This window comes from Diceros bicornis, chromosome 22 (assembly GCF_020826845.1).
Source record: "Diceros bicornis minor isolate mBicDic1 chromosome 22, mDicBic1.mat.cur, whole genome shotgun sequence".
Taxonomy (NCBI): Eukaryota; Metazoa; Chordata; class Mammalia; order Perissodactyla; family Rhinocerotidae; genus Diceros; species Diceros bicornis.
In genome coordinates, this window is record NC_080761.1 from 42,441,702 (window position 1) to 42,465,860 (window position 24,159).

The window sequence follows — 24,159 nt, forward strand, 5'->3', positions numbered from 1 at the left end:
TAACTTTCCAGGTGAGTCTCATGTGTCCTAGAATTTGAGAACCACCGACTTAGAGCAGTGTTGTTCAAAGAGAACCTGTGAGTGAGACTGGAAAGCGATATAGTGGCACTGTTTATAAGGCAACCAGTATAAAATAAAATAGATTGAGTCCCATGTAGTAAATGTAAGCTTAGATTAGTGAAATTTTTGTCTCATTTGTCTATTTATATTTATATATGTGGGTCCTTTGTCATTACGGAAAACATATTTCTTACTATGGGTCACAGTCATAAAAGTTTGAAATCCACTGCCCTGGTGAAATTCTTGAACATGTGTATTGGAGACACACCCAAGACGGTCATAACTGCATTGTTCACGGCAGCAAAACCAAAACCAAATAAAAAGAGGATAGTCTAGATACCTAGATGACAAGAGAATGGATATACAAGTCATGCTATCTGGACTATTATACAGCACTGAAATCAATAACATGCAATGATAAGGACAAATCTTGCACAGTGCTGAGTAAATAAAGCAAGTCACAGAAAATTACACACAGTATTATGCCATTTTCATAAAGACCAAAAATAAGCAAAGCTGAAAAATAGAAGAATATATACATTTGTAGTAAAATCAGACTTAAAAGCTCAGGAAAATTAAGGAGAGTAGTTGCATCTGGGGGAGGTGGAGGGGTGGACTGAAAAGGTGTATACAGGTAGTCTGAATAGCACTAATTATGTGCGAATTCTCATTCTTTAATGGAATGGTACGTTTATGGTGTTTGTTTCATGATTTACATTTAATACATATAATCCTCATATATAACAATTATAACATAATAACATCTTTATTTTAAGAAAAACTCGAAATTCCTGATGTCGGACCTTATAGTCTAGTAAGGGAAATTCACATTCAGATTCAACGGACACGTATTTTTTTAGCTGCTCTGAACAAAACATACACACTGTCTCATTTAATCCTTTAGGAGTCTTGTGAGGTAGGTACTCGGCAAAGACTAGGCAATCAAATATGTGTTGAGTGAATAAATTCTTGAATAATTTTATAATACAAAAAGAGAAAGAGTTTCATTATATGCTATATATTGTAGTTCTACCCACATGAGTTAAATGAAACAACATAGATGATTAACTCTATTACTAGAAAGGAGCTATGATCTATTCTTATTGTTTCTACATCCTATTATTACCAAAAGCATAACGAGAAAAATCACTTTTTTCTCTGGAAGCATCTCTGGTCAAAGGTACAAAAACTAACAAACTATGGGGAGGAGTTAACTAATATTTCCATTTTGCCCTTAGAAGCAGAGTTGGCCATGTGCGAGGTACCAGCACTCTTCAGGGCAGGGGGAAAGCAGAGCTATAGTAATACAAGAAAATAAATTACCAAGGCTAAAAAGAAATCTGTGCACATTTAGTCTATGCACCCTAATAAGAACTACAGTTTAAAAAGTGCAAAGTCAAAACCTTTCTTTCATTGAATACATCTTAATGTAAATAAACACACTTGGGGAAATGGCTGCCTGAGAAAATTATTTCCATCCTTCACAAAGAACTATTTCCTTTCACAGGGCTCCTACAAATGTATGCTTTTTCTTTTGTTTTTTTAAATTTGGTTCACTGTTGTGAACATAATTCCCCCCAGTGTGTGGAATTATGACGGAATCCTCATAGATGCATAATAAGTATTTGTCTTTGAATGAATTTATAGCCTTCTTGAGCATTTACTATATCGCAGGCACTCAAGGATGCCAGATCAAGTAAGTTATAGCTGCCCCCCACACAGAGCTAACGTAAGTGATAAAATCAAAACAAAATGTAACCTTCCTCTTCCTGAACTATTCCGTCCAAAAGCTATTAGGTGGGGCCAAGCAAAGTAGGCAGCAGTAGGGGAGGAGAGGGCAGCGATGCGAGAAGGGGCATCCACGCAGTGGCTCAGATCCACTGAAAAGGGGCTGCTTCTTGAAGAAATGGCTGAATCTAGGGCTAGGACAAGGAAAGTACAAAATGAGCCTGGCACATCTTGTAGCAAAAAGTCAGGAAGTATGCAAAGACTGGTCAGAGCATGTCAAAAAGGCACAGAAACCAGATTGAAGGGGCTCCCACTGGCCAAATCAGGACAATTTAAGCTTGAAATAAATAACAACAGCAATGGATTATAACCCACTGAAAAAATATATATCCATAAGTTCATGACGATATAATAAATACAAGAATAAACTTAAGTTTGAGCAGAAATGGGATGTTTTCAATAATAATATACGCACTACTCCCAATAATATACGCACTAATTACAAAGAGAAAAAAAGTAATTTACAGTGGAGAAGCCCGGCAGACACCATCTGAATCAAATGATTGAGTAACATCACAGCAGTAATGGTATGGTACAATGGAAATCACGAGCATATGATGAGGTGCAACAAGAAGAACCCAGCATCACGTCTGTAACATTCCGGTTAGAGATGCAGAACCTGAATCTAGTCATGAGGAAATATACAAACCCAAATTGAGGGCCATCTACTAAATAACTGGCCTGAAATCTTCAAAAATTTCAAGTTCATGAAAGTCAAGGAAAGACTCAGGAACTATTCTCAGTTGAAGGAGACTCAAGAGACATGACAACCAAATGCTACAAATGATTCTAGACTGGATCCTTTGTAATGAAAATAAAGGACATGTGAGTGGAACAATCTGCAAAACTTGAATGGAATCTGAGGAGTAGAGGTTGGTAATGTACCAACGCTAATTCCTGACTTTGATGGTTGTATCACGGTTATATAAGAGAATGTTCTTGTTTGCAGGAAATAAACACTAAAGTATTCAAGGATGATGGAGCATCACGTCGGCAACTTGCTCTCAAATGGTTCAGGAAGGAAAAGCTCTTTGTACTATGCTTGCAACTTTTCTGTAAGTTTGAGATTATTTCCAAAACACTTGTAAAATAAATAATAGTATTTAGAAAAGCCCCTTGTCTCAATCTATGCACAGGGACCCTGGGAAGGGCAGCAAAATCAGAGGCTGTCTAAGAAGGAGCCTCAGTCTCTTCAATTCGCTCCCCTTGGCTTTCTCTCCAAGGACCCATATCAGTCAGAGCAGACCTAAATTGCACCATATTCTTCTAAGAGGAATCTAAATGCCATCCCCAAAGAAACCAAGGCTTCCTTATACAAATCAGATTTTTCAACTAAATCAAGGCTGTCCTAACATAAGGAAAGGCAGTGGTATGCTTTCAAAAATGCCAAATGAGGTTACATTTTTATACCACACACAAAAACAAAGAAAACACACGTGATCTGAAGTCCTCACATCTCCTCTCATCTAAAACCAATTGTTTTTGTTGAAGGAAAAGACTATAAACTTGTAATGTAAATTCAAAGACGAATTTGGAAACAACCTATCTATGGCTTATTTGGGAAAATCTGCTCTACTTCATAGGATTTGTTGTGGAAACGAGACAACTTTATATACATTCACTTTGACCATCAAACAATTTACACAAAACATCAGCTTTCTGAAAGAGAAATCATTGTTGTTTTTGCCATCCTTGGTCTTCAGAAGCCATCAGAGCCTGCTTAGGGGGAGACGGGGGGGTGATAGGGGGTGAGGTCCAATAATAAAGTTTCTGGCACCCCACTAAAAGAAGCAGATGCTTTAAAGTACTGCTTTTTCTCCTAAAAGCACACCAAGACAGCCTGGACTGATGGCTAGAAATTTCTCTTTGTTTTCTTTTCTTTCTTTCTTTTTTTAAAGAAACTGAGCTGGGTTATTTTAGTCCTCTGAGATAATGAGAATGTATTATCCCCCGAAAGTCGACCAAGGGTCAGAGTCTGGCAGAAAGAAGAAAACAATCTAGTGTTCATTCATTGAACACTCAGCATCTGGCATTAAACTTGGCCCATAGTAGGTACTCAAATATTTTAAAACTACTTACACTTCCTCCGGATAATGCAAGCACTAAAAAAAACAGAAAAGAAAAGAAAAAAGAAAAAGTTTGCAGGAAGCAAACTTTTATTTTTGTTTTATTAACCACTTAGAGATACGTGGGCAGGAAGTAGGAGGAATACAGGTTGGTACCTGAAGATAAGAAGGGATAGCGCAAGACTTAGGAAGGTCCTCCCAAACTTGATTTTCAGAAGCAAGAGAAATCAGTTTATTCAGGGAATTTCAATCTGTGGAGCAAGAAACAAAAGGTAAAAATCTTCTACCAGAAGTCTGCCAGGACTTGAAAAGCATCTTGGATTTCCGGAGCCTGTCCTACTAGTCCTAAATTCAAATACTCCGAACCATTTTTAGGTCATGTATCCTGATTTTGGAGAGTGTGTGTGTGTGTGTGTGTGTGTGTGTGTGTGTGTGGGTGTGGGTGTGTGTGTGGGGGGGGGGGGAGAGAGAGAGAGAGAGTGAGAGACAGAGAAAGAAAAAGAGAGAATATCAAGAAGTCAAAACAACTTCTCCAAAGAAAAGGGGGCAAGCCAGCCACAGTATGCTGATTCTAGTGTATTACCATCTGACTTTCCAAACCTGAGGAGAAAATCTTTTAATATCTAAGCACTCCAAGAATCACCACTACCCCACGACTTATTTGCATCTGTACTTTCAAAAACCTGGTAGATTACAAAGTTATTTGTTGACTTTATTACAGTCTTTTTCACATGCTGGTTAATGCCAAGGAAAACCACTTCTAAAGTCATGCATACCCTTGCTGTTCAGCTGAAAAACAAATGACTCCAAAAATTATGCCCGCCTCTAATTTACGGAAAATGAAAACGTAACCAATCTCCACAGATAGGCTGATGCTGGCTTAAGAAAGTTTGGGTGGTTGGGGAGCAGATTCCTAATTATCATTTTCTCCACGCAAATTGGATTTTCAGAAGTAAGAGAAATACAGAGAACTTCAGTCTCCAAAGCAAGAAACAAAAAGATCAAGTCTTCTGCCAGCAACAAGCAAGCTGCTCCACTCTGGCAATTTATCCAGCTTGTCTTCAGGAAGGGGACTCATACAAGATTACTCTAGTGGCCCTAAGACAACGAAGAGACAACTAAGACACACTTTCTGGGGATTTGTTTTATTTTTAATTCTTTGTCTCTTTTAATTGCATTTTCAAAGGAAAACTAAAGTTATTCTATGTTATTATAAAAAGAATATGCAAAATCCCTGACTCAGCTCTCCCTTGCTTGACCAACCATTTCAGTATTTGTTGCCTTAGTTTACTCATCTGCAAAATGGGGAGCTTGACTGATTATACCAAAGAACCCTTTCAACTATAAAATGGTATGCATATACGTATGTTTTCCTCATTTTACAAATTAGTAGCTTTGTAACTCTGGACAGATTACTACTCTCTGCTGGTCTCTTTCCTAAGCGCCAATGTCAGCATCTGAAAAAAAGGTGGTTTCATAACAGTCTGCACTTTTAACTGCTGTGCTGTTCTCTTCACCAAAGGAAATAAGGATAAGTGTTCAGAAAATCAAGCAGTGAGAAAGCTACTACGTATCTCAACTATTCATACCAGTCTTATTGTTACTTCCAAGGCTGATTAATCAAGCACAGCATTTATCTCTGCGCCCGGGAGACATCTACACCCTTTGTTGCTCTGCAATGCAGAGGTACCTACATCTTTAACCTCAGTGCATTTTCATTAAAGAAAGGTAAATCAGAGTAAAGATGTAACTATAGTATTTTTTTTAATTAAAAAGAAAAAAGAAATGAAGTCAAAATTCGGAGTATGTATATGAACCACAAAAGTCCCTTTAGGAGAAGAATAAAAAAGAAGCAAGAATGGGCTTCAGATAAGATGGTCCCAGAGGATAGTATGGATGGAGAGGGAGAGAAGATCAAGACCCTGGGAGACAGGCGTGATGGACAAAAGAAATGCATCCCTTCTTTATCAAGAGTAGGAAGAGAAATCTAGGAATAAAAAAATACAGAATGGATATAAGGGAAATAAAACTAAACGAGAAGAAGTTCCAGCCCTAGCCCTGGGACCTATAGGAAGAGTCAAAGTAGGTAAATGCATCTTAAAACTGAAACACAGTGGAAGGCATTCTTATTAATGGTGACTGTTATTAATTAAGACGATCTGGAGTTCACTGATGCTCTCTTTACTGAAGCATTCAGAGCTCAAAATTATCAGAAAGGAAAATTCCACTTTACTGAATCTTTACTTTAAAAAAAATAATAAACCACAACCCACTGTGTGAAATTCCCAATAGCAAGTGCTACATTATTTATCTGGTCTTCCAGTTTTTGTTCCACTGTTCTTTCAAAGGGTTATACTGGTCTCATAGGCACTGACATTTGAAACCCCTGGTTTAGCACAATGGTCTTATCAAAAGTCCTCTTGCTCCCTGTGCTTAAACCAAACCTTTCTATGAATGCTGGATAACAGTGTCATAAGCTAAAAACACAAAGCAGAGCGGCAGAACAAGAGGCCAGGCTAAACCTTTGAAAGGACATGGCTATTCAAAACTGGCGTACTCGGGGCGGCCCCGTGGCTTGGTGGTTAAGTGCGCGCGCTCTGCTACTGGCGGCCCAGGTTCGGATCCTGGGCGCACACGGACGCACTGCTTCTCCAGCAGTGCTGAGGCTGCGTCCCACACACAGCAACTAGAAGGATGTGCAACTATGACGTACAACTATCTACTGGGGCTTTGGGGACCAACAAAAAAAAAAAGGAGAAGGATTGGCAATGGATGTTAGCTCAGAGCTGGTCTTCCTCAGCAAAAAGAGGAGGATTAGCACGGATGTTAGCTCAGGGCTGATCCTCCTCACAAAAAAAAAAAAAAAAAACTGGCGTACTCTGAGAACAAATTTTCAAGAAAGTTTTATTTATTATTTCCCCAGATCACTCCTGTCCAGACTATCTCAGACAAGATAGGTTTGTTTTAACATCAAATCACCTTGTTGGGGGCCAGCCCGGTGGTGTAGCAGTTAAGTTCGCGCACTCCGCTGTGGCGGCCCAGGGTTCGCAGGTTCGGATCCTGCGTGTGGACAAACGCACTGCTTGTCAAGCCATGCTGTGGCGGTGTCCCATATAAAGTAGAGGAAGATGGGCACGGATGTTAGCCCAGGGCCCATCTTCCTCAGCAAAAAGAGGAGGATTGGCAACAGATGTTAGCTCAGGGCTAATCTTTCTCACACACACACACAAAAAAAATCACCTTTTTGTCTGAATCTATAAATAGTGCTACCACTGTAAATGGTTACCCAGATGGTGCCCTGCACAAGGATGCTTGGCCAAGGAGATAAGGACTAGCTGAAACCCAGCTATGCTAAGCTAGCCAAGCCATGTTCCTTGGGCTGGGGCTTTGTGGGGTGGGGAGAGGTGGAGGCACTTATTTCTAATTTGCTCAAAGACACATGGACACCATGAGGATAGAATTCTGTCTATATAACCCACCCAAATTCATCTCTTGAGTTACCAAGAGTTCATGTTAAGACTGAAAGTTGTGAGGTTAACCAGATTTTTATTATATTTCATTTTTATTCTGACTGTAGTTGAATGGGCTAGTTTGTTTTATGGATAGGGCATCCTTATTTTACTCAATCTTTCCATGAATGAAGTCTTTTTATATTTAACCATTTCAGACTACCCACAGGCCCCCTATCTACCTTATAAGGGGAGGGAGGGCGGAAACGACATTTACAAAGACAAGTTACCAAATACACACCTACAATAATCTATATTAAAATATAAATTGTTCCAAATAACAGATCTAATATGACCCAAAAAAACTACACCACCATACTTCCATATTATCAGAACCATTAAGAAACAACCTCAAATTTGTGAAAAACAGTTCTTTTGTTCCTAATGTTATGTACAGTCTTCAGGCCTTAAGCCAATAACTTTAATTTTGAGATGCTGAAAGCCATAAGGAAAAAACAATAACAATCACAACATAGAACACATTACTGGTAACTTCTTAACAACCAACCAAAGTTTTTACATCAGTCCTCTGAAGTGCGAGGACATGTTTTTGAAGAACAAAAATAAAGTAAGTCATGTGGTTTACAACTTATGCAATTTATGTGTAATATATTAAGTGCAAACTACAAACATTCTGTGGGATCTTATCTACATAAAATATACAATGTAAAATATTGACAGTGGTCACAGTCACTGGAGGAACTACAGAGGTTTATTTTCTTCTTTTTGCTTTTCTAGAAAGTCTACATTTTTCTCAAGTCAGCACATATTTATTTTAAAATCAGGTAAAAAATTAGATTCCTTCTTGAGGCTGAAACATGTTCTTTCTAGTAGAATGCCATTATTATGTCACAGCCTTGGAATAGAAATCTTTTATTTTCACCTTTCTAGGTAAGAAAAACCATAGTTTAAACCAAAGCATAATAAAAACCTATAGAAAAAAGAGGTCATTTCAATAAATAAAACAATATTTGCTGACTGCTTAACTATGTACCATGTTTTATTTAATAATTTCAAGTAGGAGGAAGGCAATGTTATGCTTATTTTAGATTTACACCCACCTAAAGCCCAAGGTAAACTAGCAGCAGATCCAAGAATTAAATTTGTGCCTTCAGATTTCAAATCCAACATTCTATCACACCACGGCTGTGCCCCTTGTGGTAACAAAGGTTATTATATTAAACCATCTACCAATTATCCTCGCTCCTCAAAGATAAAACACAAATATCTATTTTAAGAGTCTCAAACATATATTTTAAAGTGTTACCTTCAAATCCCAATCACTGTTAGGTTTTCTTATAACTTATGGAACAAGAAAAATTCGGAAAATAAAATGTTAATCATAATTCCCCTTCTCCTTCTCCACTCCCTACCCCCAAAATTGTTTTTATTTAATATTATAGGGTATGAGCCCAAAAACTATCCAGTGGGGGCAATCAAAATAGACAGCTGCTCTTATAAGCAACTCCTTTACCATCCTGGAAGTAAGAGAACAGACTCAGACCTATTAGAGAAACTTTGTACGCAGCTTTGAAACAAGTGCATAAAGAATTACTTGAGCCAAGAAGAAAGAGAGAAATTGAACCAACAGTTTTCAATTGGAATATTTTTGTATTTAAAAAGAGAAAGTAGGGGCTGGTCCCGTGCCATAGTGGTTGGGTTTGGCATGCTCCGCTTCGGTGGCCCATGTTCACAGGTTCGGATCCCGGGTGCAGACCTACACCACTTGTCAGCCATGCTGTGGCAGTGACCCACGTCAAAATAGAGGAACACTGGCAACAGATGTTAGCTCGGGGCAAATAGTCCTCAGCAAAAAAAATAATAATAATTAAACTTAAAAAAAAAGAGAAAATAGTGTTCATTTTTTAATTTGAAATTCTCCAAGATTCCCTTCCTTGAATTTTTTTCTTTTTCTATTCATTTCTTATTTTCTTGACTTTTTGTGCATCAGGGGTAGGAGCTAGGGGCAGGGGTACGTGACGGTTTTCTTTCAGATATCACAGCATTCCCTTTCAAGACAAACTTAGGGCTCCTATGTCTAGTCAGCTACACTGCTACTCCTGGGAGGTCTGCCAAAGGGAACGTGGCATACCACCCAATACTGACAGCTGAAACACTGGCAGAGCTTTCCCCATACACACTCTGGGAACATCTACCTGTTTCATTTCCTTTTCGTTTTGCCTTTGCTCCATTTATGCAGTAAGAGTATTTAAGCTTTGGACTGAGAGAAAAGTGTACCCCTATTTTTTTCCCTCCTTACTGAGAAGGTAACTAGGTAATGAGAAGGAAGGAACAAAGGAAGGCAGGAAGATCGTTTTATATCACAGATTTTTTTTTTGGTGCAGATTTTCTAAAGTCTGTAACTGTCCTGCAATCAACTTATGTGACTTTCAGAAGACATGAAACCATAAAACGACTAAATGCTGAGTGATATAAATAACTTTCTACTATCGTGACCATGCTTTCCCTAAAAATTTATGAGATGGACGTTCCATTTGGAATTAAGGCTCACCACTTTGACGTCCTATTTATCACTTATATGTACGTTCTACTTTCATGATTTAATTTTCCAGGCTTGGGGGAGGGGGAGAACCAAAGATACAGAAAGGAGAAAATATCAAATATGACAGAAAATTAACCTCAAGTCTGAGAAAACACCAAATAAATGAGGCAGCCTGCTTGATCCTACATTTATTTAAATAAATCACCTTTTATCAGTGCTGGTGAAAAACAGCAGCATCCTTTTATCTTTTGAGGAAGGCGATTACAGGATGATATATGTCAGAAACTAACAAAAAGGCACACTTGTCCCAAAACAAATATCCAATAACCCAATGAAGCTGTCCAGTAACAGCCACTAAAATAATCTTCTATGTATTATTTTCTTTGAGTCATTTTTAAAATAAGCAGCCAGCTATCCATCTCTGGGCACTACTGAGATGAGTTTGCCACAAAAGCCACTTATATTTTTAGAAGCCAAAGTCTTGACAAATCAGTTCCTAAGATCATAATTTGTTGCCCATTGAAGAAGCCGGAAAACACAGACCTTGGTTAAAGAGGCTTCCGTATCTTTCTGTAACCTTTCCAAATGTAAGTATGTGGGAAGAGTAACCCATAAATTAAAGTTGAAACCGAAACACTTATAATATTTCCAATTTAAAATACATTAAAATGTGGTCTTTGAAAGGAAATGAAAACAGCTTTTAAACATATGAAAAGATGCTCATCACTACTCATAAGAGAAATGTGAATTAAAAATGAGATATCATTTTTCACTCATCAGATTGGGGGGAAAAGTTTAATAAATCAACATGTGGAGAAACAGGTACTCTCACACATTGTTGATGCAAGCATAGAGTAGCATAACATCTTTGGCGGGCAATTTGTAAATGTCTATCAAAATTTAAATTCCACTTTGCCTTGGAGTCACGGTTTTGCTCCTAGGCATTTATCCTACAAATATAATCATCCATATGCACAAAGAACTATGTAAAAGGTTATTCACTACAGCATCGTTGGTGGCCTGGAGGAAGACTTGCTGTATGTCATTTGGTACTGTGCGTATATTTACCTACTCAAAAAAAATTAAAATTTGAGAGGAAGAGAATTTGATCTGTACTGTTTAGAAATTAGAGTACAATTTCCCCTACAAAAGGAAATACTCAACCATCCCACACAAGATTCATTCCAGAACCTGTGGTAAAATACCACGTTCAGATGGTTTGTCACAGCTGTATTAGTGAAAGTCCATATCATAAGATCCCTTTGGCCCTTTCATAACCAAACCCCTTGTTGGGGGTCCACTGTGGACCTGAATTCCACTTCACAACAAGCAGTGTTTCAGAAATTTTCCAATTCATTCCTTGCAAAACATATCATATATATAAAAGTAACTGTCACTCTGAGAAACAGGACTGCATTATGCTGCAGACTTAACACAGACTGAAAGCATGTTCCCCATGTCTTCTCCAGAAAATCTTGCCAAATGGGAGTCTGAAATGTCCTATTGAAACAGGTGGTGTCTGAACAGAATTGGATTTCTGCCGATAGAAACCCTAGTTCTAACAACTGCTGTGGTTAGTTTTAATTTTCAGTCCTCAAAATTAACTGCTTGCCAGTGATTCAGAAATAGACTGAACAACATGTTTAGACTTTGCCCTGTTTGAGGAAAGAAAGAAAGGAAGAAAAAATAAAAAATAAAAAAACCCACCAACATCCTACCACGATTCCATAAAGAACAACAGAACCAAAGAAGACCACTTGATTTCCAGGCCAAAAAAGGGGAGCAGCTGTAATATAAACTCAATTTTCCAAAGATGCTGGCCTCTTGTGCTTTCTTCATAGATGCACAAGGATGAAACTTCCTTGCTGAACATATCATTTAGGAAATCTTCTAAGGGCTTTGCGAAGCATTAATTGCTAGAAATTTAGAATTAAGAACAATGGTAAGAACTAATCATTTTTCTAATGAAAACTTACATTTTAAAAAATGATATTCCAAACAGACCTTTGATTCACTTTATACAAGAAAAATACAAACAGCCAGGGGATGGCCCTGTGGCCTAGTGGTTAAGTTTGGCATGCTCCATTTTGGCAGCCCAGGTTCAGTTCCTGGGCGTGGACCTACACCACTCATCAGGGGCCATGCTGTGGTGGTGACCCACATACAAAATAGAGGAAGACTGGCACTGATGTTAGCTCAGGTGAATCTTCCTCACCAAGGGAAAAAAAAAAAATACAAACAGCCAGAATGTAAACTCTTTGAAGAAAGATACCATGGGCTAAACTCCTTGAAGAAACATACCATGGGTTAATCTTTAAATCCAACACAGGTCTATCAATGTGCTGGTCACACTAACTGGTGCTAAACATATTTTCCTGTGAATAAATCTAGAGCAGCTTATACTAAATAACAAATCTTTTTCACTGTACCTTTAAGTGCTTAATATAAAACTGATTAAAGATCCGTTGATTTTCTAAACCAGCAATCAAAGGAAAAGAAAACAAGGAACTGAGCATCTACTACGTGCCACACACCATGGTTACACATTCTCAATGAGGAAAACACTATCTCATCCATTTCACTGATGATGAACTGAGATTCAAAAGATATACTCATCGTCTTCAGCTACAAGATGATAAAGATGAGGTTTTTACTTCAATCTGCTTGATTTCAAAACTTTTCCAATTGTATCACACTCTCTCCCAGCACGAAACCCAGAAAGAGAAATGAGTAGGATGACAAGTTTTAGTTATACGACATACACTATCTATATCTTTATTTTGCCAATACCCAAAAGAAAATCTCTTCCTCTTTCAATCAAATGTAATGATGTCAGGCTGGCCTGGTGGCATAGTGGTTAAGTTCACATGCTTCGCTTCGGCAGCCCGGGGTTCACAGGTTCAGATCCCAGGCTTGGACCTACACACTGCTTATCAAGCCATGCTGTGGCGGCGTCGAATATAAAGTAGAGGAAGATGCACATGGATGTTAGCCCAGGGCCAATCTTCCTCAGCAAAAAGAGGAGGATTGGCAAGGGACGTTAGCTCAGGGATAAAGGAATGATGTCAAACCCTTCCATGGTTTTTCATTATGGCTGAATTCCAGCTACTAAGAAGGTGATCAAGTAAACGAGAGAAAATCATCTATTGTGATCATAAACCCTTTAAAAAAAAAATCCTGACATCCTGAAGTGCATACTTGAAAATCACTCAAAAAAAGATTCATCAGTTCATTTTTTTAAAACAATTAGAAATATCTCAGTGGAATTAAGAAGTGCTTCTCAATGGGGTACATTTGGTCCTTTTGTTTAAAATTCAAGAACAAATAAATTAGATCAAGTCCTGCTCTCAAAAGTTTATTGCTTGCTGTCCTCTACCCCTCCTACCAACCAAAGAATAAAATAAGATCTCAAATGAAGACGATCTCCTCCCAGAAGCTCTCGGGTTGTTCATTTCCTGACCCCTACCTTCTGTCTTTGTCTCACTTAAGGCCTGACAGAGGCTGGCTCTTAAACCAAATCTACAACTTCCCTAGCAAGGTCCAAAGGGGTCTCCCATTTAGAGGAAACGACTTTCCAGGTCTTGTATATAAAACCATTCTGTATTTCAATACTCTCAGAAAATAATGCTTAAATTGAAATGTGTCCTTCCCTCAAAAGGTTTTTTTTTTTTTTTTCTTTTAAAGCAAGGATATCCTTAATATTAGGGAGCTATTAAACAGAAGAACACAGGGTACGTTTCTTCCAAGGGGAAAGTACACCAAGATTTCTTTGAGACTATTTAGAAAAGAGCTACAATATTATTAAAAAGAAATCCAGCGAAAAGAAGAGAATGTTATTGACCAAAAAAAAGTTGTCATGTAGCTATAGGTTTATAGATTATGAAGGGGAAAAAAATCTGCAATTTTTCAAGATTCTTCTGGCAAAAAGTTCTTTGGAATCATTTTCTTCTAAGAGCTAAAAAGCATTTTTTTAAGATGCTGCCAGCTCTAAAAACAACCTTTCTGATCTCTTGGAAAGCCAAATTCAACTTTTAATAGTGCTATGTACTTTTGGTTTAAAATAAAAAAGTGAAAGAGAAGGAATCATAGCCAAAACAGTAAGTTTACTCCACACATTCCTCAAGCTGTACATAATGATTTCACACAGTACATATGAAGAAGGGATTAAATTTTTTCCTTTAAAAGAAGAACAAATATATCTGTCGCACATGCAATGTTTAGGGATAAGGAATACAGCATCCACTTTCTCACCCCAATACAGCATCCACTTTCTCACCCCAAAACCCAGTCAAAAAAAAAGTTTATCTAAAGATACACCTTCATGAATACAAGATTTCTAATAGACATCAAAGCAAAGGCAACAAAAGCAAAAATAAACAAGTGGAACTACATCAAACTAAAAAGCTCCTGCACAGCAAAGGAACCATCACCAAAATGAAAAGGCAATCTATAAAATGGGAGATAATATTTGTAAGTCACATGTTTGATAAGGGGTTAATATCCAAAATATATAAAGAATTCATACAACTCAAAGCAAAAAAACCCTAACAATATGCTTAAAAAAATGGGCAGAAGATCTGAATAGACAATTTTCCAGAGAAGACTACAAATGGCCAACAGGTACATGAAAAGGTGCTCAACATCACTAATCATCAGGGAAACGCAAATCCAAATCACAATGAGATATCACCTCACATCTGTTAGAATGGCTATTACTAAAAGGATAAGAAACGATAAGTGTTGGCGAGGTTGTGGAGATAAAGGAACCCTTGTGCACTGTCAGTAGATTTGTACATTGGTGCAGCCACTATGGAAAACAAAATGGAGGTTCCTCAAAAAATTAAAAATAGAACTACCATGTGAGCCAGCAATCCCACTTCTGGGTATATAGCCAAAGGAAATGAAAACAGGATATCAAAAAGATATCTGCACTCGCATGTTTATTGCAGCAGTATTCACAATAGCCAAGATATGGAAACAACCTAAGCGTCCATCAAGAGATGAATGGATAAAGATGTGAGAGATATATATATATATTATATATAATGGAATATTTTTAAGCCATGAGAAAGAAGGACATCCTGCTATTTGTGACAATATGGTTGGACTTTGAGGGAATTATGCTAAGTGAAATAAATCAGACAGATAAAGACAAATACTGTATGATATCTTCTTATATGTGCAATCTAAAAAAGCCGGGCTCATATAAACAGAGACTAGAATGGCAGATACCAGGGGCTGGAGGGTGGGAGGAAAGGGGAGATGTTGGCCAAAAGATACAAAATTGCAGTTAAAAGATGGTATTAATACAGCATGGTGATTATAGTTAATAATACTGAATTATATACTTGGAAGCTGCTAAGAAAAAAAAGAAAGAAAATAAATCTTAAATGTTCTCACCACAAAAAAGAAATGGTAATTATGTGACATGATGCAGGTGTTAGCTGATGCTATTGTGGTAATTATTTGGCAATACAAGAGTGTATCAAATCAACACATTGTACACCTTAAACTTACACAATGTTATACGTCAATTATATCTCAATAAAGCTGAAAAAAGGATTTCTAATAAAATCAAAATGGCTCATAAATTAGTAACACCATAACAGGCTACATTAATACTAAGACAATGATAAATGTTTAAGTGTCAGGTAAAAATAACACAAGGTAACCAAAAATCTAGGTGAGACAAAAAAATGTTTATTGGTGTATACCATATTTCCATAAAAGACTACTTTAAACTTCCCATATGAAATGGACAGAATCTATGGGATTACTATTATTTCAAATGAATTTTTAAATTTTAATTTTACTACAAAATTCACTGGAATCAGTCCCTTAAAGAATTTATGTCAAATAACTGGTGAGCTTAAATATTTCACATTTCAATTTGTTATTTCAGAGTTGTCACAATCTAAGTCTAACAGGAAAGGAATCTGCAGGCTTCAAACAGCACTTAAAGAAACACAAAGAAGGAAAGTTAGAAGTCAAGGAGGATAATTCTGAGATAAAGGCTGAGTGGAGCAAAAGAGAGAAATCCACTAGAGACCATATCAGGACGCAGTGCTGCACTCCGCTGCCTTATCACTGACCTGTAACCTCTTCTTTAGCTCACAAGCAAACCTGGAGTACTCTGGAATTAAGTGGTTGTTTTAAAAAGTTCTTGTGTCATATTTACTTTTTCCTACGACCCTTATCAGAAGCCTGATGTACTCAAGTTCCATAATTCACACACTCCAATTACCTACCTAACTACATACCCAAGAGGAATAATCAGAAGTATAAAATGCCACCCTCCTAAAAAGAAACATAATGAGAATTAGGATTTAAAATGGACCAGTTCATTTTTAAGGGCACAGCCATAGGTAAATAGCATCAACACTGTGCTTCTGATAACTATAAAATGAATAAAATAGGGATTTTTTAATAAATGACTTCCTTAATAAATATATAATAAATCCCTAACTTTAAGATGAGCTGTATTACAAAAGCCCATTTCTTCATGAAGATGCATTTCCCCATAAAATACTATAAGTGGTGGTTCATTTCCAAAGCTAGCCTACCAACACCTATTTAACCCATAATCTACTGACAAATAGGAGGGTCCGGAATGAAATGCGCACCTTGCAATGCTTCAAACGCATATTAGCAGTTCAGCTGAAAGGATGGGAGCCTGGCAAAATAGCACTGCAAAAAAAATGGACTCAGGGGTTCCACATAACCCAAAATGTTCACACAATTACATATATCAGTGCTTTTCTTATGAGAGGTCCATAGCTTTCTTGAGGTTCAGTGGTTGTCCACAACCCCGTAAAGGGAAAAAACTTCTGTGCTATATAAAACCCATCTCTTTCCTACAAAGCCCTCAGGTCGAGTTTATCAGTGAATTAAAGTATCTTAAGAAGTTATGATCTACATATGCTTATGTAGAAATGATAAGTTCCTGGAATGAAAACTATCAAAAAACTTCTGGAAAAACTAAGTGAAGGAAATTCTAGAATAAAGAACACATTTTGACACTTTAAGGGGTCTGAACTGCCCGCATAAGATGACACAGGACTTTCATCTGAAGCAGAGGCTGATGATCCCAGTGGCACCCATTGTAAAGTAGATTTTAACCAGTCAATAGCGTTTATACGTGACTTAGCTGCAAGCAAACATTCCCTATGTTTATGTATGCAAGAAACTACTTAAAAATCTTTCCCCTTCCTAGCCAAATCACACAGGCAAAAATTTACTACACCTTTGTTATCTTAAAAAGGAAAATCCATCTTTTACCTACATACAATTCAGACAAACAAAAAAGCACATTTAAATGACCCAAACATATACTGTGAGTACACGTTTTCTATTAATTTTGATCAAGAAAGTTTGGACAATAACTCCTTTTTATATAATTTATTTTTAACTTTTCTTTTTTTTTTTTTTTTTGGTGAGCAAGAGTAGCTCTGAGCTAACATCTGATGCTAATCCTCCTCCTTTTGCTGAGGAAGGTTGGCCCCGGGCTAACATTCGTGCCCATCTTCCTCTACTTCATATGTGGGACGCCTGCCACAGCACAGCTTGGCAAGCGGTACGTAGGTCCATGCCCAAGATCTGAACCTGTGAACCCCAGGCAGCCAAAGCGGAGTACACGAACTTAACCACTACGCCACCAGGCCGGCCTCATTTTTTTCATATAATTTTTTTTTTTAATGGTATTGTGGTTAACGTTTTTTTTGTGTGTGTGTGAGGAAGATCAGCCCTGAGCTAACATCTATCGCCAATCCTCCTTTTTTCCTCTTTTTCTCCCCAAAGCCCCAGTAGGTAGTTGTGTGTCATAGTTGTACATCCTTCTAGTTGCTGTATGTAGGACGCCACCTCAGCATGGCCGGAGAAGCAGTGCGTCGGTGCGTGCCCGGGATCCGAACCCAGGCCACCAGTAGCGGAGCACGCACACTTAACCGCTAAGCCATGGGGCCGGCCCCATTTTTTTTTTTATATAATTTTTAACGTGACTTTCAGCTACACCCAAAAGTTTCCATAAACTGATATAACAAAATTCTTTTTTGATATAATGATATAACATTATTCTTTTCTTAATTGAGGATAGTTTTATTGGTTTTAGCTTTTTTGTTGAAATAAATTTGAGCTGCATTGACTATAAGGCTATTCTAACAACAATGTAACTTCAGACTCATACCTACTTAGGATATTTTTGTTTGCTTATCTCTTCATCTCAAACCATGAGGCCACAGCTAAGCCATTAAGGTACCTCATCTCTTTTACCTATCTCAAAACATTATTCTACTTCTTAACATACTAGCAACTAGTTTTTTATGGGAAAGCTTTTCACAAGACAGTGCCACTTACCCCTCCTGCCTTCAGCAACTTTCTTCTAAACTCCTCTGTTGGGTTGTTGAAAGTTAGCTTTTCACAGCGGAGGTGATTCACTGGTGGATGGCCTTCAAGATGCAGGAATAAGTCATAATCAAAGCGGACTTTCTTAGGTTCTTCCTGGAGGTTAAAAGAATTAAGGAAGAAAAGGGAGAGTTAGGCATAAATAGAAATTTAGAAAGCAAAGGGTTGCTCTTCATAAGGAACAGAAAAGACCCAGACATCTAACAACTATAACGTCAAAAGAAGTACTGGGGAAAAAATTATCATGAAATTATCTACATAGCAAAATGGAAATATCTAATAAATTAGTTTCTTGCGCTAGAGGAAAACTAAAAGAATAAACTCATCATCTCCCCTGCAATCTCAAGTGTTATGACACCACCAATACAGCCACCTTCAAAACCTAAGATACCCCTGAAGCCACCCCTTCCCCTTCCCACTCTACCCCACTACACCCATCAGCAAGAGCTGCCATTTTTCTTCCCAAATATTCCTTGAACAAGCTTTCTAACCCATACTGCCATGCTCTTACTCATTGCCCAAACTACTATAAACTCCCTTCTCTAGTAGTTCTTCCTACTTCAGGATAGATTATCTTCAATTCCTCCCTCATTCTTGCCTCAAAATAATCTACCTAAGACAAAAATCTAGCCATTTTCACTGTTTGATTAAAATTTCAACCATTTCCAATTGCCATCAGGATAAAAACCTAAGCTCACTTGAATGCCATATAAGGGCTTTCATAATGTGGCCCTTGGCTTCATACCCCAACACATCCCTTCCATCCATCTGGCAGTCTGGCAACACATCGCTGTCGGTTGCTCCAGTATCTACCTTATTCTAGGTTAATTGTGAGTTTCACCCTTGCTTTACATTACTGCCTTCCCTTCTAACCTCCATTCCTCCACCTTCTGCTTTACCTAGATAACTCCTACTCATCCTTCTCCATTCAGGTTTCACTTTTGGGAAACCTTCCTTGAACTCCACTCCCAACTCCCCATTGCCTCGCCTCTACTCTGTGTGCATCTCTCTCTTATCTGTCCTTTACCCTGCTAGATCATAGCTTCTTGAAAGCAGGAACAGTGGTTGAATCATCCTGGTTCCCTCAACAATTAGTTTGGTGCCTGCACATAGTAGAAATGTAATAAATAACTGTGAAATGAATAAAAGAGTGGCATTTTTCTGAACTAGGAAGACAAAATAGCATCATATGCAAGAGAACACAATAATTAGAATTTCATGATACCCAAGTTCTACTCTGAACTCATTACTTTAGTTGCCTAAACATTTAACCCCATCTACACACTGATTCAAAAGCATCTAAAGTGAAATGGAGACTGAAGATAATAACATGTACTTCAACATTCATCTCATTTAATTCTCATAGCTCTCCTTTGCATCAGTTAGGAAATGAAGGCATCTAGAATTTGTTATATTACTTTATATAAAAACTCCTTGTGTTTTATAGATATTAACCATCTCTGAAATGTTACAATTTTTTTCTTTGTCATTAGCTTTGCTGTTGTCTGTTTTTTAATAACAGCTGTTTATGTTGTTTTAATAACTTTATTGAGAAATAATTCACAAACCATAAAATTCACCCTTTTAAAGTATACAATTTAGTTGTTTTTATATATTCACAGAGTTTTGAAACCATCACCACCATCTAATTTCAGAACATTTTCATCACTCCAGAAAGCAACCTCCAACTCATTAGCAGTCATTCCTCATCCTCCCAGACCCATCATCCCCTGGTACCACTAATCTATTTCTGTTTCTGTGTAGTTGCCTATTCTGGGCATTTCATATAAATATATGAACATACATAAAATATACACACAATATATGATCTTTTTTGACTGGCTTCTTTCACTTGGCATAATGTTTTCAGGGTTCATCCATGTTGTAACATGTACCAGTATTTAGTTCCTTTTTATGGCTGAATAATATTCCATTGTATGGGTATACCAGTTTTTGTTTATCCATTTATTCGTGGATAGACACATGGGTTGTTTCCAATTTTGGGCTACTGTGAACATTTGTGTACAAGTTTTTATGTGGACATATATTTTCATTTCTCTTGGGTATATTCCTAGGAGTAGAATTTCTGGGTCATATTGTAACTCTGTTTAACATTTTTTAGGAACTGCCTTACTGTTTCCAGAATGGCTGCACCATTTTAAAATCCCACCAGCAATGTATGAGGTGTTTATGGTTTTTTAACATGTAAAATTTTTAAATTTTATGTAGTCAAATAAAGCAATGCTTTTCTTAAAAAAAAAAAAAGAATTTTTTATACTACTAACACGTGATGAAACAATGTGATTTGAATCCAGTTTTTCTGACTCAAAAGTCTTAGCACCTGAAACCGTCAGAATGTAGGCATTACCTACCACAAATTCATGGTTTCAGCCTCTTCATCCAAACTTCCCCAAATCATAGTCTGTATTCATTTGTTCACTACCTCTTCACTTCTGTCTATCTGGCATGACACTTGCTCCCTCCCTGTTTTATCAGGATGCCCTTCCCTCCTGGTTTTCCTCACACTTACCAGCATTCCTACTCAATCTTCTTCACAGGCTTCCCTTCTTTCTTCATTGACCCTTAAATGTCCTTGACCTTTTTGCAAAGTTCCCCAGGGAGATGACACCCATTCACAGGAAGTCAGCTCCACCTACATGACAGTGACTCCCCTCTCTATATCTCCAGCCCAGCTCTCACTTGACTGCCACACGCATGTGTTCCACAGTCTACCGACCTCTCCACTAGGTCGACCTGCAGCGACATCAAATTCATGTATTATCTTAAACTGAAGTTATCTTCATCTATCCTTTCTTCTATACTCTATATCTTGGCAAACAGAAATCCTAATTGCTTGCCAAGGTTAAAATACACAAAAATCATCCAAAACTCGTTCTTTTCCCTCACTCATCACAGTCAAATTATCTGCAAGTTCTATTTTGTACTCTTCCTCAGGAATGCTCAAATCTATCCCCTTTTCTCTAGTCACCGTAACCATTGCTTTGGCTTAGACCTTCACCATTCCTCACCTAGTGGCCTCTCTGTTTTTGAACTTATCCCACGATGACAAAAGAGTGATCTTTCTAATACAAAAATCAGATTACATCTTTTCATTGATATAAAAGACTCATCATTTGCTACAAGATGACATTCCACTTCTTTGGAATTACCATCAAAGTCTTCTACTATGTTTCCTGCATTTCCTTTGTCCTCTTACTATACTGCATCCTTCCACAATTCTGAAGCACCTGCAGTTCCCCAGGACTTCACATTATCTCATTCATTTTGCCTTTTACATACAGTGCTTCCCATGCCTAAAATGTCTCCTCTCCCAACATAGCTCCCTCCCTCCCTCGCCAGCTTAACGCAAACTCACTATTCAAAACCAAGCTCAAGCATGAAATTCTCTGGAAATCTCCCAATCCACTCTGAATTAGACATCCCTCTTACACTATTCCTTTATTAATGTAATTATCACATTGAACTATGACCATTTTTTACTTTCCTGCCTTTCCTCTAAACTGTAAAACAGTCAATACGACCTTAGAATTAACTAAAAACACAAGAAGAGCTGTTTTCTGCCTTATATAGGCATAACTCAGAGACACTGCAGGTTCAGTTCCAGACCAATGCAATAAAGCGAATATCGCAATAAAGTGAACATCGCAATAAAGCTAACATCGCAATAAAGCGAGTCACGTGAATTTTTTAGTTTCTCAGTGCATATAAAAGTTATGTTTACTCTATATTGTAGTCTATTAAGTATTCAATAGCATTATGTCTAAAAAAACAATGTACATACCTTAATTTAAAAATACTTTATTGCTAAAATATGCTAACCATCATCTGAGCCTTCAGTGAGTGGTAATCTTTTTGCTGGTGGAGGGTCTTGCCTCAATGTTGATGGCTGCTGACTGATCAGGGTGGTGGTTGCTGAAGGTTGGGGTGGCTATGACAATTTCTTAAAATAAGACTACAATGAAGTTTGCTACATTGATCGATTCTTCCTTTCACAAACTGTATTCTCTGTAGCATGTGATGCTGATTGATAGCATTTTATCCACAGTAGAACTTTTTTCAAAATTGGAGTCAATCCTCTCGAACCCTGCCACTGCTCTATCAACCAAGTTTATGTAATATTCTAAATCCTTTGTTGTCATTTCTATAAGCTTCACAGCATCCTCACTAGTAGATTCCATCTCAGGAAACCATTTTCTTTGCTCATCCACAGGAAGCAACTCCTCATCCATTAAAGTTTTATCATGAGAGACAGCAATTCAGTCACATCTTCAGGCTCCACTTCTAATTCTGGTTCTCTTGCTATTTCCACCACATTTGCAGTTACTTCCTCCACTGAAATCTTGAACCCTTCAAAGTCATCTGTGAGGGTTGGATTCAACTTCTTCCAAACTCCTGTTAATGTTGATAATTTTGACCTCTTCCCATGAATCATGAAAGGTCTTAATGGCATCTAGAATGGTTTTCAATTTAAATTGACTTTGCCCATATCCACCAGAGGAATTTCTATCTATGGCAGCTACAGCCTTACAAAATGTATTTCTTAAATAATAAGACTTGAAAGTCAAAATTACTCCTCAATCGATGGGCTACAGAATGGATGTTGTGTTAGCAGGCATAAAACAACATTAGTCCTGTCCTACATCTCTATCAGAGTTCTTGGGTGACCAGGTGCATTGTCAACGAGCAGTAATATTCTGAAAGGAATCTGTTTTTCTGAGCAGTAGGTCTCAACAGTGGGCTTAAAATATTCAGTAAACCATGCAGTAAACAGATGTGCTGTCATCCAGGCTTTGTGGTTCCATTTATAGAGCACAGGCAGAGTAGATTTAGCATAATTCTTAAGGGCCCTAGGATTTTCAAAAGGGTAAATGAGCACTGGCTTCAACTTAAAGTCACCAGTTGCAGTCACCCATAACAAGAGAGTCAGCCTGTCCTTTGAAGCTTTCAAGCCAGGTATTGACTTCTCCTTTCTAGTTATGAAAGTCCTAGATGGCATCTTCTTCCAATATAAGGTTGTTCCATCTACATTGAAAATCTGTTGTTTAGTGTAACTACTTGCATTAATTATCTCAGCTAGATCTTCTGGACAACTTGCTGCAGCTTCTACATCAGCACTTGCTGCTTCACTTTGCACTTTTATGTTATGGAGATGGCTTCTTTCTTTAAACCTCATGAACTAACCTCTGCTAGCTCAAACTTTTCTTCTGTAGCTTCCTCATCTCTCTCAGCCTTCACAGAATTGAAGAGAGTTAGGGCCTGGCTCTGTATTAGGCTTTGGCTTAAGGAAATGTTGTGGCTGGTTTGATCTTCTATCCAGAACACTAAAACTTTCTCCATGTCAGTAATAAGGCTGTTTCACTTTCTTATCATCTGTGTGTTCACTGGAGTAGCGCTTTTAACTTCCTTCAAGAATTTTTCCTTTGCATTCACAACTTGGTTACCTGTTTGGTGTAAGAGGCCTAGCTTTTGGCCTATCTTGGCTTTCAACATGCCTTCCTCACTAAGCTTAATCATTTCTAGCTTTTCATTTCAAGTGAGAGACGTGCAACTCTTCCTTTCACTTGAACACTTAGAGGCCATTGTGGGGTTACTAACTGGCCTAATTTCACTATTGCTGGATCTCAGGGAATAAGGAGGCCAGAAGAGAGGGAGAGAGACAGAGAAACAGCCAACTGGTGGAGCAGTCAGAGCATACACAACATTTATCAAGTTCACTGTCTTATACGAGCACGGTTCTTGATACCCCAAAACAATTACAATAGTAACATCAAAGATCAGTGATCACAGATCACCATAACAAATATAATAATAA

General features: G+C 37.7%; 1 protein-coding gene across 2 annotated transcripts in view; it reads right to left on the bottom strand.

The window, feature by feature from the left end:
* The window catches only part of MLLT3 (MLLT3 super elongation complex subunit), a 259,472-nt gene that overhangs the window by 84,936 nt on the left and 150,377 nt on the right, over positions 1-24,159 (bottom strand). For both annotated transcript variants that reach the window (XM_058565879.1, XM_058565881.1), the window contains exon 4: positions 18,279-18,422. In XM_058565879.1, the coding sequence (XP_058421862.1) occupies positions 18,279-18,422 (144 nt within the window). The remainder of the gene's footprint in view (positions 1-18,278; positions 18,423-24,159) is intronic.